The sequence below is a fragment of the Epargyreus clarus genome, unplaced genomic scaffold (genome assembly GCF_041222505.1).
Source record: "Epargyreus clarus isolate Ecla_fem2 unplaced genomic scaffold, WU_Ecla_fem_2.2 ptg000014l, whole genome shotgun sequence".
Taxonomy (NCBI): Eukaryota; Metazoa; Arthropoda; class Insecta; order Lepidoptera; family Hesperiidae; genus Epargyreus; species Epargyreus clarus.
This window is the reverse complement of record NW_027332222.1, coordinates 14,187,056-14,206,975: the sequence shown is the minus strand read 5'-3', so window position 1 is coordinate 14,206,975 and position 19,920 is coordinate 14,187,056. Positions and strand designations below refer to the sequence as shown.

Below are 19,920 nucleotides of genomic sequence, written 5' to 3'. Positions count from 1 at the left end.
CTAATTTTTAAACGGCTGGACAGATTTTGTCGGGATTTTTACTGGCAGATAACCGATGTTATAAGGGTACTTTTATTAAAACAGAATTGTTTGCGCAAAAATAACCGTATGAAATAATATGCAGAATGTTTACACTTTTAAACACGGGTGAAACTGAATAGTTTTTTTTTACGTCATTTTAATATTTACTTCTTATAAAATATGCTTCTTTTAAAATAATAAATAAAAATCGAAAAAGGTTAAACTAAAGGCTAAACCGCAAGGGAAATAAACATGGCAAATAAGAACTCATTGATTTTTTACAAATTTATTTAGCAATATTTGAAAATCGAAGCTTTTTTTTTCAATATATCGTATGAAGTATTCAAGAGATTTAGTCAAACTCAAATGTAGAAATTTAATTTTTGAGACTCATACAAATGGATTGAACAAAATGTATTCATTGAACTTTGTATAAAATTGAATTTAACCATTTATTTTTCAATGTTTAAACGCGATTTTGTTTTTTGATAATACATATGGGATGCCAAGATTTTAATAATTTTATGACTCCATTGTTGTAGACTCGAATAAAATATGTAAGGTTTAAAGATAACTTCTTTGACAAATATTTGAATACTTCTTACTAACATATGGTTTCTATATGACAAGTACAGTTACACTGAACATCTAATATTATTAATAGCTAGGTCATAAATATACTACACTAAAGATGAATAAGTATATAAAGAAATATCTACAATGTCTTATAAGTGCCTGGCAACACAGAACACGTAATCTAGCGCCGCGCTAGGGCGTCAGCGCTAGTAAATCCTGATGTATTGAGTTAGTAGAAAGCGCCCACACAGAAAGCGCGTACTCGTACGCCCGCGCGTAATTTTCCCAAATAATGACGCTAATTTGTAAAAAAAATACAACGCCCGGCGACATGAACGCCTAGCGCCGCGACAGGCGTACACGTTATATGTGACCGCTTAGTGCTAATACAGTACACTCGGCACTAGAGCGCAGCGTTAGGATTTACTTCTAGCGCTAACGTCTAGCGCGGCGCTAAAATACGCGTTCTTATTGGCAAGGCCTTAAACATAACACCTCCTCCTATATTCTGGCCTCAATATCATTCTACAGACATAATGAAATTACAAGCTATGACAATTGGCATAATATGATTTAATCATTTCATTTCATTTTTATTTCATTGCATTTCAATGATATACATCAAACGTCAACTTGTAAAATAACTTAGGCGTTGTCTCCACAAGCGAGATAATCGCGGCGATATTATCGCGCTCTCGCAGCGAGTGCGCGGCCGGCGCGCTGTCAAACGCAGCGTCATTTCAGGTCTCTTCTGGAATTCTTTCAAGAAATTAAAGCACAACGCATCGTTAAGGAAATGCGGCGACTCCGTTACGAGGCGTCGCGGACACGCTTGACGCATCATGACGATACGCTGGCGGAATAATCGCTCGTTCGTGGAGATAGCGCGGACTCATCGCGATTCTCTCGCTCCAGTAAAAGCGAACATTAACTTAATTATTTGGGGTACAAATTAATCATTGAAGTATTACTTAATGGAATGTAAACCTATCAATAACTTTGGTAAATGATTTATAATCTAAATTATAATAACTATACTTAATATATGAACCCTACTATAACATATTGTGTACACTTTATATGCATACTTCAACATATTGTAGACAAAAGTGAATATTTTATAGTTGAAAAAATGATTTCAGAAACATGATTGTCCATTCAAATACGCAGTTTGTTAATATTTCAAACAGTAAAATATTTCTCTACTTTAAATAAGTAGTAACTACTCCAATATTATACAAAAAAAAACTTAATAAATCAAATTATATAGATATTTTGCGTAGTGATGTAGGCTTAATTTATTTACACAGACCAATCTTAGATCAATTATACAACATCTATAATATAGGAGTAGCAGACGAGCATGCAGTCTACCTGATGGTAAGTAGCTACTGTCGCTCATGGAAATCTGTAATCAACTTCAGATAGGATTGGATATCCCTACCTGAAATCGGCCACAGATGCACAGCTACCCTTAAGGACTAAGCTGGAACGCCTCGGAAACCAGAACACATCGCGTACCACTGCTATGAGGCAGAAATATGTGGCGGTGGTGCCGGGCGGTGGTGGTGGTGGTAGAACCACAAAGGGTTCTACCACTTTCAAACATTTTGCTACTTGAAACATATATATTTAAAATACATTTTATCGTAACAGTTTTATCAAAATTAAAGTCACAAACAAAATAGGTGGCTGACTGCAGCATTTTATACTTTTATTTTAATGAAAATATAATAAATCTTAAAGTTTATGAAGATAAACCACCAAACACTGTCCGAAACGAGACATCTTCCATTGGGAGGTGATGGTAGCTGTTTGGAAGTCTGGCTCAGGTGTCATCCACCACAGCTTTAAGGAATCACGTCGGATGCCTACAGTTATCAAATACAGAAATGATGAGAAATCTTGCAAATAAGTTAATCGTGACCGTGTCAAAGCCACAGGATTTTAAGTTGGTAACTCTATTCTTTATTAAAAATAAAAAGATTTTATTGGAAAAAATCGAATTCAATTATGTGCATTTTCTTCATTTCATATTTCACAACATAGTTGTTGAGCTCATTACATGTCACGAAGTACGTGAAATAGAGAGAGAGAGTGGATGTTCTACTTGAGGTAGGCTTTGTACAACATGAGAGAACGTCGCGTGTCCTTCTCCTGCTCCAGCAGGAAGATCATGTCCCGGAGGTTGACGCGCTTCAGCCGGCTACGTAATGCCAACTGGCTGCGGCCCGCCTGCTGGAAAACGGAAATTACGGAATGAGTTTCAACGAGTTGGAGTGCTTGTCTATTTCGGTAGGTGGGGAGCTACAGTCCATACTGGATTTCCATTACTGAAAAAAATCAATTGACTTCGCAATCGGGATTTGAAATCAACGAAATATATAAATGAAAGAAAATATGATACAAAGTGATAATGGCCAAAATTCTCTCATCAAAAATCCATGTATGTATTACGATTCCATCTCTTGAGGATTGTTCGTTAAAGCAATAAATAGGAAACAAGAAATAGAAATCTATAACAAAAATAGAACATTTACATCATCCTTGTTATGTTAATCTCAAACAAAGCAAATCATCTATTTTTAACACATTAAAGGGGGCGAATATTTGGTGCGGATGATAGATTGTGACGGTGAAAATGGGTGACTAGCCGCATAAAACTAGTGGCCAATTTTCATAAACGCCAATTAAATGAATCTTATAATAGCAAATGTCGCTTGGTCAGAACTTTTGTAAATGAAATACCATTGAAACATTTAAAATAGAGTTAATATTTTTTTCAATACCTCCTCCTGGTCTATCCAACAAGTTTCTCAAAAATTGTTATTAATTATGGAATGAACAACCAATAAAGAACTTATTCATTTATAACACATATAACATATATTTATCTGAATTAAAAATAATCAACGATCATTAAACCCACCCTGGTTTAAGTTAAATTTCCGATGGTGAGCCGCTATCCACAAGTTGAATGTGTGCAATTCTGCAATCCCAATGTAAACCTATCGGTGTACGCCTTTGATAAGTAAAGATACTTCGCCGCCTTGAAATTGAATGAAGCAACAAAAGGCTGAATTGTCAGTTATTTTTTGAATTCTTGACAAATAAAAAACATTTTTAGAGAAAGTTTACGAATAAATAATTAATACGGCGTAACTTACGTAATAAATAAATAAGTATTTCAAATATTTTAGGGAAATTTTAGCACGAAGACGTGGCAAAACTTTTTGACGCAACCATATCAATCGTCAAGACTGGTTACGTTTTCTTGTTAGGAGTGAGTAATGTTTACTAAAGCTTTAAAAAGCAGTGATAGCCTAGTGGTTAAGAAACTCGGCCTCTCGATCGAGGGGTCCGAGGTTCAGATCCCAGACAAGCACCTCTGATTTTTCAAAGTTATGTGCGTATTAGAAATTAATTATCACTTGCTAAACGATGAAGGAAAACATCGTGAGGAAACCTGCATATCTGAGAGATTTATAAAAAAAATATCTCAAAGGTATGTGAAGTCTACCAATTCGCACTCGGCCAGCGCGGTGGACTATGGCCTAATCCTTCTCATTAAGAGAGGAGACCCGTGCCCAGTGGTGGGACAGTAACGCTGTTTGTCCACTGCACCGTCACCGAGCCGATACCGATAATTAATCACGGCGCCGAAGTAGCGTACACATACATTTACTATGGGATGACGGTGCTCGGGTGACGGACGTTCGGTGGACAAGCTGCTATAGCAAATGTATGTACGCTACTTCGGCGCCGTCATTAATTATCGGTGTCGGGTCGGTATCGTGGTTGGTGGACAAACAGCGCAATGGGTCGTCGATGATGACGATGAATGTTAACTAATGTATGGTGTACGCACATATCCGGCGGCCTGCGCGGACGTGGAGGCGGCGTCGCCGGAGCCGCCGGGCGCGTCCACGCGCGGCTTCTTGCGCGGCCCGATGGCCTGCAGCGCGGTGAGGTTGGCCTCGCGCTGCCGGGCCTCCTCCATCTCGGCGCGTTGCATCTCCTTCGCCTGTTGGATCGACAAAATTAATATTACTCGTGACAGATTCATCCGTAACGTTGTTCGCTGAATAGTAGAGGCTCGTGTGAAAGTGCGACGATATCGGTATAATATTGTTACAATGTTTTATGAGATTTGTAACTTTATAATCTATAAGATGGTAAACATAAAACGAAGATTTCTTACGAATGAAAGAATCACGGGCACTACATATTTATTAATTGACGTCCCTTTAACCTTCATTGGATTTATAGTTCATATTTTAAAGTTATATTATTTTATAGTGTGTTTTTACCAGAAACTGTATGTTTGTTTTTATAATATAGGAGTAGCAGACTAGCATGCACTCCACCTGATGGTAAGTAGCCATTGCCGCCCATGGACAATTGTAATCAACCCCAGATAGAATTATATTCCTACAGATGCGGATAAGAAAAGTACGTCCCCCTTACCATACTCTTCAAACCGGAACACAGCAGCGCTTAACACTGCTATTATTATATGGAAATAGCTGTAGCGGTGGTGCCGCCGGAGTCAAACCACAAAGGTTACTATTGTTCTACTATTGTCAAATTACAAAATCACACTTTGTTGTTTTTATGTAGTGTTTACCGAGTGGCGACAACATTATTGCAACGCTAAAATGATAAACAAGATTTGTAAAGAAATTATAGTTTCGGGACAATTATGGCTTATTGTTAGATATATAATGCTATTGATATACAAACCTTGGCCTTCAGCTTCGCCTGCTCGGGGTCCTCGTTCTTGGAGCGGGATTTGGCGGCGCGCATTAGCATCTCGCGCTCCGAGTCCTCGCGCCGCTTCTTGTCAATGCGGTCCAGGTCTTCCAGAAACTTGAGCTGCCCCTTCACATCCTGCGTCGGTTCATACCGCGGATCCGTCTGCCGAGATAACTGATTATTATATCACGTGCATTGGTCACTCTATAAATTTCGAAACTAATCAAATATTACTTTTATTAATGTAAAATAAAACAACAAAACAATATATGGGACATGCAAGGCAATACAAACAATTTAAAATCAGTCACATATAAATACTTTCAAGGTGACTTGTTTTAACCAAAACGATTACCCCAAAAAAAACTGCTAAAGCAGTATTAAGTTCCGATGCAGCAGCTATTGCCAGCGCCAGTCGACGCCTCGCTATTGAGAGATGTATAAAATGTAAACAACAGTATACATGTTATATACTTCGCTCAATCTTCCTCGTTGTCAATACCTGACAATTTGTAAGTGCCGTCGTTGGCCTATATAAAATAAATATATTTCATTTCATTTCAATAACTCCATATAAGTCCTTTTGCTGACCATGATTTTTTCCATTGAATGGAGTATGACTGATTATGATTACTTTTAAGATAATAATTTAGATTTTTAAGACAACTATATACTCGAGCAATGGTTATACATACATAAGGGGATTTATTTTCGGTTTAGTGCACTACCGTTGATAGATACCGTAGGTAATTATTTTCGCACGTTATGGGTATTATATAAATTAAATAAATATACATGTTTTGAACGTCGCATCCGCATGGCAACATCGAAATTCGAAATTAAAAACAGTGAAAATTTAAAACAATATTACAAAAAGTATTGCGCTTATTAAAGAAATAATGCTTTGCTCTAATTAACAATAACGTAAGCGGTATAGGAGAAGGACTATTAAATCTCGTCAAATATTACAATATAATCACTTGCGTCGCTGTTACTGTCCCTCAAAGAGTATTCGCTAAGCACACAAACTGGAGTCAGGGGCAACTGCTACTGATGTTCGATACTGCTGGCCGAGAGCGTACGTAAACTATTGTTTCGTCTTTTTCTATGGATACCATTTGTACGGGAAAGCGAGCAAATGCAACAGGTTCACCTGATACACTTTCAGGAATAGCAAGCTCCACCGATACGGGATTTTCATGTATTTCGAACTTAAGTATTTCCAATTCTTCCTACAATAGAATATTAAAAGTTACTACACCTAAGAGCTAGAGGGGATTTTAATATTTTTTGTATGCAAGCAACATATCAAACACTTCAGGAACAAGAAATCCATAAGAAAAAAAAATCTAGAAGAAATCTTAACGCCCCATTCCAGGGCACGGGTTTCGTCGCACCAACCATCATAATAAACAGAGATTAGTTGTTGCCTGCATATAAAAGTTAGTTATCAGAAACCGTGAAAATAATAAGCCAATTCCCATATTATTCACTACAAGGGTACATTTCAACTTAAAAGTACAGATCATTATCTAAAATCCTTTAATATTGAATTACTGCGAAACAACAAAAATATCTGACACGACATGTTCTAATTCAAACTCTTACGCGGAATGTGAGTACCTGTCACCGTTAAATTGAGGCTATCAAATAGTTCGTAGCGATCGCTTCGCGCACGTACACGTACACGTACGAGTGACACGCGTTCGCAGCGTGACGTACCTTGATGACGTGGTCGATGCGGTGCTGCGCGATGACGGCGAGCTTCTCCACGAGCGTCTTGAGCCGCTCGTGCACCGCGTGCGTGCACAGCGCCGCCACGTCCGCGGCGGGCTCCTCCAGTTCCTTCTGCGTCGAGATCGCTTTCAGTCGCAACTGCATCGCCGACACCGGGGTCAAGTATTCGTCCTTTACCGACCTGCAATCACGAGCTGTAAGTATCGAATGTGAAAAAAATATAGTTGCTCACATAAAATATATATTCTATATCTACATGTGTACGTATTAATAACGACTCGTCGTGTTTCGGTAGTGCGCCTGGGAGCCAGTCCATCTCCTTATCCCCCCATTCTCATCCTCTTGTGGTGCTTCCGACGGCGCACTTCTCGGGTCCGGTGGGTCTCTTTAAGCGTCATTTCCCCCGGTGGCGTGGTGCGTTGGCGCGGGGGCCAGGGAGACCCGGTGAAACGGTTGTCCGCTGGCCGCCCGCCGGTTAGTTAGTGACCCGAACCCGGGCAACACTGTTCTCGGGCTGAGGAGGCCAGGGAGGCCAGAGGCCCGGGAGACTGTCCCGCCAACCGGCGAAAAATCCCGTTGCACGATTACGCTGCCGGAGTAAGAAACCGGAGTGGAGCCGGGTAGTCGAGCACGGGGGGGACCGGGGGCCCTTCCGTCCCCCGCGCCAGCATCCCACATTACCACTGTGAGCATGGCGCTAGGAGACCCGCACCTTGTCCTGTGAGGCGTCGAAGGAACATCGCAAATCCCTTCTAGTTCCTTCTCTTTCTATATACAACACCATGAAAAGGCAGATTAATAAGAAGAAAGTTTACTCAGCGGCGACCTCCTCCACGGCGACTTACTGTGGACATGTGCAACATCAGGGGGCTCCATTCCAATCTGGATGCCGTCCATCACCACCTTGAGACGGCAAAGCCGGCTTTCCTCTTTTTGACGGAGACGCAGATATCGCCCTTGGGCGATACCTCGTATTTAGATTACCCCGGCTATAGTTTAGAACATGCCTTTAGGCGTCGAGCCGGGGTATGTGTGTATGTTCGGGGCGATATCTGCTGCCGCCATCTCAGCTGCCTTGAAGACAAGGACCTATCCTTGTTGTGGGTGCGCGTGGATATTGGGGGGCAGACCCGCGTCTACGCGTGCCTATATAGGTCCTACAGCGGAGATGTTGAGACAACTCGACTATTTGAGCACGTCCAGTGGGGGACTGACAAAATGCTGCAGCAGTGTCCATCGGCGGAGTTGGTGATTCTGGGTGACTTTAATGCTCACCATATCGAATAGCTAGGCTCCCGAATCACGGACTTCACCGAAAGAACTGCGTATGACTTTTCCATGGCATATGGGCTCTCCCAGGTCGTACCCGGTCATACTAGGGTACCTGATATAGAGACCCATACTGCGTCTTTGCTGGATCTTCTGCTGACCAATCATCCCGATGACTACCAAGTGATGGTCAAGGCTCCTCTTGGATCTTCTGACCATTGCTTGGTAAGTTCATCTGTGCCCTTGTCGCGTCCCACGAGGGCCCGACCTCCGGGGAAGCGACAAGTTTGGCACTACAGGTCAGCAGATTGGGACGGGTTCCGGGAATTCCTGGCCTCGTACCCGTGGAGGCAGCTATGCTTCGTCTCGGGTGATCCTGGCACGTGCGCTGACTCTGTGGCCGACGTAATACGGCAGGGTATGGAATGCTTCATTCCAAACTCTGTCGTGTCCGTCGGTGGGCGGAGTCAGCCCTGGTTTGATAGGTCTTGCGCTAAGGCATCACGCCATAAGCAAGAGGCCTATCAAGCCTGGGCGTCAGCGCACGCGTGCAAGGATCTGAAGACCTCCGAGCTACGAACCGCCCTTAACGCTACCTCCCGTTCAGCAAGGAAGTATATGGCCAAGGCGAAGTCTAGGCACGTTGGCAGGATTGGCGAGCGACTACTCGGTTACCCCTCCGGGAGTCGAGCCTTCTGGTCGCTGGCCAAAGCTGTCGAGGGTAATTTCTGTCGCTCCTCAATACCACCCCTGCGGAAATCAGATGATTCTCTGGCCCACACGGCAAAAGAGAAAGCCGATCTTCTGGGCACTCTCTTTGCCTCAAACACGACTCTCGATGACAAGGGGGCCACACCGCCGACCATCCCGCGGTGTGAGAGTTTTATGCCTAATATACACTTTACGCAGAAAGCTGTCAGGCGAGCCCTATTGTCCCTTGATGTCACGAAGTCGAGTGGGCCGGATGAAATCCCCGCAGTGGTGCTGAGGACGTGTGCTCCCGAGTTGACTCCCATCTTAACGCGCTGATTCTCGCTTTCCTATACCACAGGACAAGTACCGTCTTCGTGGAAGGTAGCCCTCGTTCACCCGATTCCCAAAAAGGGTGACCGCAGTGACCCGGCCAATTACAGGCCTATAGCGATCACCTCCCTGCTCTCAAAGGTAATGGAGCGTGTTGTTAATACCCAGATCCTGAGGTACCTCGAGGATCGGCGATCACCAATATGGTTTCCGCAAGGGCCGTTCAGCTGGTGATCTTCTGGTGTACCTCACACACCGATGGGCGCAAGCCATTGAGAGTAATGGTGAGGCTTTGGCAGTTAGCCTAGACATCGCAAAGGCCTTTGACCGGGTCTGGCACAGGGCCCTTCTCGCGAAGCTTCTATCTTACGGTCTTCCCGAGAGGCTGTGCACATGGGAAGCCAGTTTTCTGTCTGAGCGGCAAATCAAAGTCGTAGTGGACGGGTGCTGCTCAGACATGAAGCCTATTAACGCTGGCGTGCCCCAGGGCTCTGACATCTCTCTCACACTATTCATTCTGCATATCAATGACATGTTGCAAAAAACCGGCAGCATTAATTGTTATGCGGACGATAGTACGGGAGATGCTGTCTACACAGTCCGTGCAAACACCTCTCGGACTGTCGTGGAGGAAAGCAGAATCCGACTTGTGTCTGAAATCGAAGATTCTCTGGAGCAGGTCTCGACATGGGGTCGACTTAACCTTGTTGAGTTTAACCCCACAAAGACACAAGTCTGCGCGTTTACCGCTAAAAAAAACCTCATTCGTCATAGCGCCACGGTTCCAAGGTATTCCACTCACCATTGATAAAAGTGTGGGGATCCTGGGAGTTGACATATCGTGTGACGTGCAGTTCCGGGGTCATTTGGACGTTAAGGCCAAGTTGGCGTCTAGAAAGTTGGGCGTCCTGAACAGGGCGAAGCAGTACTTCAATGCGAGGCAACTCCTTCTGCTGTACAAGACACAAGTGTGACCTCACATGGAGTACTGCTCCCATCTCTGGGCAGGGGCGCCCCAATACCAACTTAACCCACTTGACTCCGTGCAGAGACGCGCTATCCGAATCGTCAACGACCCCAGGATCACCGATCAGTTAGAACCTTTAAGCTTACGGAGGGACATAGGTTCCCTCTGCGCGTTCTACCGGCTTTACAATGGCGAGTGTTCCGAGGAACTCTTTGACCTGGTGCCTACATCACCATTCCTCCATCGCACCACTCGCCGAAGGATGAAGTTCCATCCACATCAACTGGACCCATGGCGGTCCTCCACGGTTCGGTTTGCACTGACGTTCTCGCCACGAACGTGCAAGATGTGGAATGAACTTCCTCCTGAGGTATGCCCAGAGCGCTATGACATGGGGCTCTTCAAAAAAAGGTGCAAAAAGAGCTCTCCTTCAAAGCCGGCGATGCATTGGCGACTCCTCTGGTGTTGCAAATGTCCATAGGCGACGTTGACTACTTTTCATCAGGTAGCACGTCTGCTTTATCGTTAGGCTCAAATATATAAAAAAAAAATGAAGGACCATTCAGGATGATTGGCCTATTGGGACGACGACATTGAATACGTTACAGTCATACCGAATTAGACATGAACTAGAATAATGTCACTATTCTTTAGGCTCCCATACCTGATTTGTGTGCCAATCATCTCGGTGGAGCCGAGAATGCGTTGCGTCTCCTCGGCCAAGTTGACTCCTCCCATGGCGGCTACGTCATTGATATCGTCGTCACCGGCCATCTTGTCGTCGACGAACGGTTGTGTAAACTGCATTGCGGTCTTCTTCTCTTTGTCCTTAAGCAGAGACTTCCCCGGAGTGAGCACCGTGGACAGAGCGGCGCTACTGGTCCCGGGGCGGCTGAAGCCCGCCTTGCTGTTTACGGTCATCGTCTTGCCCACCTTGCTCACGCCGATCTTCGGGTGAACGGCAATGTTCTGCAGCACGGCTATCGTGCCCCCCGCTTTAGGAGATGGCTTCGGCTGAAAATTGTATACTTTATAAAATCCAATTATTAGAGACGTACAACTTACAAAATGTAAAGTTATTCTCGCCAATATGGCCAATGGCATTGTCATATCGATATAACGCCAATAGGAGCTAACGATTTACTGTAACTTTTTGGTTGCTTTTTTACAACAATTTTGCTGAATCCATGACTGGCCAAGTGCAATGTATTGAAATCAGTACTTCACACAATTTAATCAGAAATAATTTAATTTTATTCTTATTTGTTAATTACTTTTATGCGTAATGAAAGTTAAGTATTACAACAAGGGTTAATATGTGATCTATTTTATATTTACAATATATACAATTAATTGCATTCGCCATACACACGAATATAGCTTCTAAACACTGAACAGGCAACAAATTAACTACATGTACTCTTACAATATACACTCTAGTAGTATATATCTCAAGATTTGGAAGAAAATATATTTAATAATTTAGGAGACATACATGCGCCGAATGAAGTATTGGACTTTAATTGCGATGACTACAAATTAACATGCCATTATTCTTACCTTATTTCTGATTTGCGTAATAAAACCATGAATGAAAAAGAACACAAACATCTAACGATGAACAACACAGACTACTAACAGTATCCATAGATGTACGTCTAATATTATTGTGCAGTGTTTGTTGTAGTTTTCGTTATTAACAAAATGTATTATTATTAAGTGCTCCATCCACAAAGAAGCCAATCTTGGACATTGATCTCAATTTTCAAAACAAAACGAAAATCTACATGTATTTACAGCCACAATTTAGAGAAGTACTAAAACAATCGCAAGGTGGCAAAAAATACTACATAATGACAGTGTAATAAATATTTATATGCCATATAATTTGCGGTGTACATAAGAATACTACTCATTCCACATTTATATTACATATAATATATAATGTAACGACGAAGGTCTGAGACTAACTTGGGCTAGGATTTGGGTCTCTTTCGCGCCCCGGTAGGTTCGGAGCGGCGGCTCAACATAACTCGGTGAATCCTAGTGTTATGAAATTTAAAATTTACATAACATTTTACATAAGAACAGTATATATTTTGTAATTGATATAGCCGAATCATATCTCCATAAAGTTTCAGAACTAACGACGTACCAACTAATTGTTGCCGTATTTATTCTTCCCAGCATGAAATTCATCCATATAAAAAATATTCAAAATGTATGCTAGTCTAAAGCTAGTTTACCAGTGTAAAATGATTTCAAGTATAAATTAATCTATTTGCGACTATCGCCGACATGTTTTGTTATGGTTTTCCACTATCACACTAGATTGGATTTACAATTAATCCATATCTTCTTCAAATTATCAACCAGGAATAATAACTAAAGCGATTTAGCTTCCAGAATAAGTTTGTCCATCGATTGTTAGATTTAGTCCGACGTGCATGCACATGCGGATGGTGGTAGCACGTATCATGTTTAAAATTTTGACAACTATGAATCCAATGTGCGGGAAGATCAACTAAAAGCCAATTATAGTCAATATTTTTATTGGACTTTTTTCTGGTAATAATTGCAATATATGTTTTCGTACATATCATACGCGGAGCGACAAGTGTTAGATATTTAGATTATAGGTTCAATTAAACAGAAATGTACTCTCAATTATAATTGCACTAACACGCTGTACGTATGCTGGGCTGTATCCCTTTCGTATGACTCTATCCAGCGTATAATATGTTCAATAACATTTAATTTAGCCTCTCGAAAAAATGAAGGATATTAAAAACATCACTTATCTGCGTAAGATAGGTCAATTTTAAAATTACTTGTTCTTGAAAGAAAGACACTTGCAATGTAGTAAACAGTGTAACTACGATGTAGCAAAAAAAAAGAGAAAAAATAAAGTGGGGGCTTCATAAAATGCTGCCTCATTATACACTAGATAAAGTACACAACTTACAATAAGTATACTAAATTAACAAAAACAACTACTTAAACATGTTGGAGTTTTTAGGAATCATTATTTTGGACACATCTAACGTTCATCATTTCATGGGCATTAGTCGCCTTGTATTAGTATTTTCAGTATAAAATCGTTTATATAATTATAGTTATCCCGCTGTTTGCTTTTCTAGCCATATTAACATTCTATGTAACAAAGCGATGGAGAAAGCAACAGAGGATACGATGAGAATGATTCCGAAAACTCAATGCAGGGTTTCTGTACCGCCCTCTCACGCAAATGGATACCAATGCTGCCTTTGTTTTATCGACTTATGGGGTAGCGCGGGTGTTAAATAGGAGTTATTTCGGCCACATGATATACGTTTGTCGTTCGAGTATAGGTTTTAACCAACCTGCGGGGTAGACGCCTGGACTGGCAACAGATTTATCGGTTTCGGTGACGGCAGAGGGGGAGGCGGCTGGGTGGTCGGCATCGCCGGGGGCAGGAGGGGCGTTAGGGTTGGACTCGAGCTGCCCTCGTCCATCGGCTGCCACAACCAGGCCGTTAACTTAGCGTAATGCCCCACGTATGTACACGCACTGATAACTAGCAGATAGGCCTAACCATACCACAACTTAAATATCAATAACTATACTCATCGAGAATTGTAATTAAACAGAAGTCGACCGTTTATTCAACTTGACGCATCGTACCTTCTCGACTTATCTTCTTCGATCGAATGCTGGAAGACTTTTAAGAGAGAAATATTAAGAGCTCACCACCTTCACGACCACACATTACTGAATAAGTGTTTACATTGAGCTAAATTTATGTTCAAAATTATTCCGTATCTATGTTCAAAACCTGATAAGTTGTATTACACCAATTTCACTAGAGACCAACCCTTATAAAATTAACATGTTATAATACCTAGAATACACAGAAAATAAATGATTAGTAACACAGTGTTAGAATAAATCATGTTATGTAACTAAAGTGGCAACTCTTCAGTTAATATAGCCATGTGCACAAGATGTTAATATGACAAAAATCGTGTACATTGCGTTTGTTTTATCAATCGTACGTAAATAGCAAGCGATAAATACACCATGCCCGTTTCTTTTTCCGTTAATTGTAATAGGAAAAAATTATGTTACCAATCGTTACCACTTGGATTATACTTTTTGTTATTTACAAATTTGGCATTTTAATAATACAAGGTTTTAATGCAAAGGTCTTCCTCACAGACACATACGTATCACCTACCACACATTATAATTTATATAAAGGATGTTTTAAAATCCACCACCAGGTAAAAATAATGTAATGTAATATCAATAAAACTTTTAGTTCAGAAGAACAGAAGACAGAGCTTTCTTGTTACTTGTTTCTGTTTACTGGAAATTAACAGAGTCGTTACAAATATCTATACCGGACTGTTTTTAATAAGTGAATTATAATATATTTTTATAAACTAAACTAAACCCCACTAAACCGTAGCAATTTAACTGCTGCCTTTCATATTATGGTAAATATTATGTAATAAGCCTCGAGCAGTTGAGGCATTAGCGATGTCAAATTTTTATACTTACAATTTGTATGTTAGTCCCTGCCAAGACGGGTTGAGCTGGGGACGGGATGGGCGAGAACGCCACGTGCGGCGAAGGAGGGAGGATACCCTCGATCACTAGCTCCTTCGTCACCAGCGACTGACGCAGTAATGGAAGGCTTTTCTGTGGAAAGCAACAATAAAAATGTTAATGCACATGTAACGTAACTAAGGAATACTTTATATTTATTTTGCAGATGCAGCAGTTAGGCTAGATCCAAGCTAGATATGCTTAATACAAAACGAGGCACTGGTTTTTTGTACTATTGCATATAAAAACCGTGGGTTTCGTCATCCAGATAAAAAAAATATCTCATCCCAATGACTCTTTAATAAAGTTATAATAAGAAGAATAACGATATTATTTACCTTGAGAAAGCCGATGAGGCAGGGTTGCGGGCTGGCGTTGAGCAGCCGCTCGAGCCGCTCGCAGAAGGTCTCCGGCTCCACCTGCGCGTCGATCAGCTCCTGGATCAGGTTGCGCACGTTCGTCTCCACGGACATCGGCTCCTTGCTCGACAGGTCCAGCAGGTTCGCCAGGAAGTTGCGGCACTTCTCCTTGGTGTTATCGAGGGGTTTCTGTTCACAGTGGTGTATAAAAGTTTTAGTTAGGGACTATTTTGCATTGACTGCTAAACGCACTTTCAAAATATAGTTATTCCTATTCTAAATGTATGTATGGTATGTATGTATTTCAAATAGCAAATCTTAAAACGTGTAAGTACAGTTAAAACGCGCGTGCCTCCGAAATGTGTAGGTACTTGCAAAGTCGATGTGCGTTGAACGTGGAAGCGTAAAAAAACTACCAAAATAAGTCTTTGAAATCATAAATATTTTGTGCAGATGTAATATGTACACGTTTTAACGAATTTTCTTTTTTATCACTTATGTCACATGTCCCCTTTGATGAACTTATATCTTCTGCAGTTGAAACTAGTATTTTCTAACACACCCCATATTACTATAACTTTTCAATAGTTTTAATTCCCCTAGATAATATAAATAATAGCGTTTTATTCCACTTACTTTTCATAACAATATTATTGCAGATAACAAGAATGCAATCTATAGGTACACTATTAAGGTAAAAAAATATATACTTCTTGCTTATAGAGGTTAGCTGTGAGCAACACTTTAGATCCCATCACTTAAAATATTTATATGAACATAATTTCTACTTTATAGTTTTCGTTAGTTAAAGTATGTTAATGTAGTTTTGTTCTTGTATCAAAATTAGCAAAGAAAAAAGTATAATGCAAATGTGAATCTTTGGAACACAGTCATTTATAGTTCGTGTTTTGGAGATCCAACTTATAATTTACCTAATTTTAATACATATAATGGATAATGAATATATAATATATACATCTATAGATATGTATGTAAAACCCATGAGTAGTTCTGGGACAGGCCACTAGGGGCGCTTTAGGGGAGACAAAAAATACGTAGAGTTTCCTCTCTATAACATGTATATAATAATACTCTATGCCCTCCACTCGTGGCCGGAGCGGGACGGGGCGGCTTGTGACGCCGTGCGATTGCTCCACCCTTTACGAAACCCTTACTACGTCTTTCATTTCGTTATATTTTAAATTAGCCTCGGAAAGTTTTGTTTAGATTGTCAGGATTCTTTGTCGTGTCTTTTAGAGTAAAGAAGACAGAATTAGAATATCGTTACGTATTAAAGCAGGAGTTTAGTACGGCACCGAATCCCATCGGTAAATGAAAATTTTCAAAGCTGAAATATATAATTAAATGATAATTAAACATAGCAGGGTACTGAAACTAATTCAACAAAATCCCCTTATAAGATATAGCTAAATTAAACATTCAGTCAGTCCCTCTAATGTATCTACGTACTACCACAAAATCATGCGCTAATAACGCAATAAATAAATACCTAACATTTAAACCACTAACTACAAATAACCGGACATAAAAAATATTACAAAAGAAAAAGTCAATAAAGACACGTAGTTAATAATTTACAGGAATGTGAAGAAAAAAATAGGGGACATTATATCTTTGAAGTATCTTAATACAATACCACACTTGGTACCGCTACATTTAAAATAAGATAATAAGAGATACATCGTTCTTTGTCCATCCATCCATCCATCAGCCTTTACTGGTCCACTGCTGGACATAGGCCTCCCCTAGTCTGCGCCACTCCGACCGGTCTTGGGCCGTCTGCATCCAGCGGTTTCCCGCCGTCCGCTTCAGGTCGTCAGTCCACCTGGTCGGGGGGCGTCCTGTACTCCTTTTGCCGAGACGTGGTCTCCATTCGAGGACCTTCCGACCCCACCGGTTATCGGTCCTGCGAACTATGTGGCCAGCCCATTGCCACTTCAGCTTGCTTATTTTGAGAGCTATGTCGGTAACTTTCGTTCGCCTACGGATTTCCTCGTTACGAATTCTGTCGCGTAGGGAAATACCGAGCATAGCTCTCTCCATAGCTCGCTGAGCGACTTTGAGTCTTCGTATAAGGCTCACAGTGAAAGACCACGTCTCGGCACCGTACGTCATCACTGGCAACACACACTGCTCGAACATCTTCGACTTCAGGCTCTGAGGTATCTTGGATGAGAAGATGTCACGCAATTTCCCGAACGCTGCCCAACCGAGTCGGATTCTACGAGTGACCTCTTTCTCGAAGTTGGACTTACCCATCTGGATTATCTGTCCCAGGTAAACGTATTCGTCAACAACTTCGAGTGTGACGCCATCTACAACGACCGGCATGGGTGTGACATGGACGTTAGACATGATCTTCGTCTTGTCCATGTTCATCTTAAGACCTACCCGTTGAGAGGCGTCACAGAGGTCATTGAGCATGGTATTGAGGTCCTCCAGCGACTCCGCCATGATGACGATATCGTCTGCGAATCGAAGGTGAGTGATGTATTCGCCATCGATGTTGATGCCGAATCCTTTCCACTTCATCAGTTTGAACACGTCCTCCAGTGCAGCGGTAAACAGTTTTGGAGACAATACGTCACCCTGTCTCACACCTCGCTGCACTTGGATGGGGTTCGTACTTCTGTCGTGTAATCGGATCGTCATTGAGGCTGCCTTATACATACACTTCAACACTTCGATGTATCGATAGTCGATCTGGCACCTCTGGAGTGACTCCAATACCGCCCACGTCTCGATAGAATCGAAGGCTTTCTCATAGTCCACATAAGCCACGCACAACGGCAGGTTGTACTCCTCGGACTTCTGTACCACCTGCCGCAGCGTGTGTATGTGGTCCATGGTGCTAAAGCCTTTTCGAAAGCCGGCTTGTTCGGGAGGCTGGAAGTCGTCAAGCCTGCGAGCTATTCGATTGTAGATGACCCTCGAGAACACTTTGTAGACATGGCTCAAAAGCGCAATGGGCCTGTAGTTCTTCAACAAAGACGTATCGCCTTTTTTGAAGAACAGTACCACCACGCCTTTGCTCCACGCCTCCGGTGCTATACCCTGGCTAATGACGGAATCGAATAGCTGTTGGAGTGCTATTAAAATCGGTTTGCCACCTGCTTTTAGCAGTTCCGTTGTTATTCCGTCTTCGCCAGGGGCTCGGTTGTTTTTGAGCTGTTTGAGGGCCATTCTTATCTCGTAAAGGCTGACGTCCGGGATATCTTCGGTATAGTGCCGGGTTAGCGTGGCTCGCTTGTCAAAGACAGGTCGTAGAGGCGCACGCGAAGTGGTATATAACTGTCCGTAGAACTTCTCAATTTCTCTCAGAACTTCAGGCCTCGTGGCAACTGTGGTGCCGGCATCCGTCCTCAGCTGCGTCAGCAAGCTTTGCCCAACCCGCAGATCCCTTGCGAAGACTTTGGAGCCTTTATTTCGCTCAATGCACTCTTTAATGCGAATAGCATTAGAGAGGCGCAAGTCGTGTCGCATTCTATTAAAGATCTGTGCGTTGAGCCGCCTGTACTTAGACAGTGAAGCCGGAGACCGCACACACATTGCCCGCCGCTCTGCCATAAGTCCGAGTGTATGGGCTGAGAGCCTTTGAGTTGTTCTTTTGGAGGCGGTCTGGTAATACTTCGACCCCACCTCACGGACAGTTTCTACCAACTTGGTGTTAATATCGTCAACATCTACGCAACGTTCTAGGCATCGCAGACGATTATCGAGCTCGAGTCGAAAGTCTTCAGAGCCCTGGACCTGGCAAGGTGTTGGACGAAGTATCGACTTCATAAGGCGGGACCGTTCCAGCTTGACTTGGATATTTAACGTGCCTCTAACCATCCGGTGATCGCTTCCGGTTTTAAGCCTATTGATCACAGAGACATCGTTAAATATATGCCGTTTGTCCGCCAATATGAAGTCAATCTCGTTTTTGGTAGTACCATCGGGACTCATCCAGGTCCACTTCCTCTGGGGCTTCTTCTTGAAAAAGGAGTTCATCATATAGAATCCTTCCTTTTCCAAAAAGTTAGCCAGCAAGTGGCCTCGATGGTTCCGATGACCAAATCCAAAAGGCCCCACCTTCGACTCATCGCCATATTGGACACCTAGTTTTGCATTGAAGTCCCCCATCACAACCGTGAAGTACGATTTTGAGGTATGTATGGCTTTTGATATGTCCTCATACATAACCTCAACCTCGTCGTCGGAGTGTGTCGATGTCGGCGCATATACCTGTATGACCTTCAGCGAGTATCTTTTAGATACTCTGAGTATAAGGTATGCTACCCTTGGCGACACACTCTTGATCTCCACTATGTTGTTGACGAGGGATTTGTTGACGATAAACCCGACACCACCTTGGGACAGATGTTCGCCCTCTCGGTGATAGAGCAAGTTACCGGATTTTAGGATCGTCGAGTCCTCCCCCTGTCTTCGGACTTCAGACAACCCTATAATACTCCAGTTTAACTTGCCTATCTCTTCTCATATATCTTCTCATATATCTTCTCATCGTTCCTCAGAGTCCTGGTGTTATATGTTGCCAGGTGCAGCAGTCGTCGTTTATGGTAGCCCGATCTCTGCCGGAGATTCTTAGCACCCCCTGCC

General features: G+C 42.2%; 1 protein-coding gene across 8 annotated transcripts in view; it reads right to left on the bottom strand.

Moving 5' to 3' along the window:
* Positions 1-291: 291 nt before the first annotated feature.
* The window catches only part of LOC140746953 (transcription initiation factor TFIID subunit 4-like), a 29,193-nt gene continuing 9,564 nt past the window's right edge, over positions 292-19,920 (bottom strand). For 2 of the 8 annotated variants that reach the window (XM_073079137.1, XM_073079142.1), the window contains 9 exons: positions 15,277-15,486; positions 14,891-15,031; positions 13,711-13,845; positions 12,320-12,391; positions 11,013-11,362; positions 7,075-7,270; positions 5,341-5,514; positions 4,466-4,621; positions 292-2,835 (listed from right to left, as the gene is read on the bottom strand). In XM_073079137.1, the coding sequence (XP_072935238.1) occupies positions 2,704-2,835; positions 4,466-4,621; positions 5,341-5,514; positions 7,075-7,270; positions 11,013-11,362; positions 12,320-12,391; positions 13,711-13,845; positions 14,891-15,031; positions 15,277-15,486 (1,566 nt within the window). In that variant the 3' untranslated portion in view covers positions 292-2,703. The remainder of the gene's footprint in view (positions 2,836-4,465; positions 4,622-5,340; positions 5,515-7,074; positions 7,271-11,012; positions 11,363-12,319; positions 12,392-13,710; positions 13,846-14,890; positions 15,032-15,276; positions 15,487-19,920) is intronic. The other 6 variants (XM_073079138.1, XM_073079140.1, XM_073079139.1 and 3 more) reach the window with 6 other exon arrangements.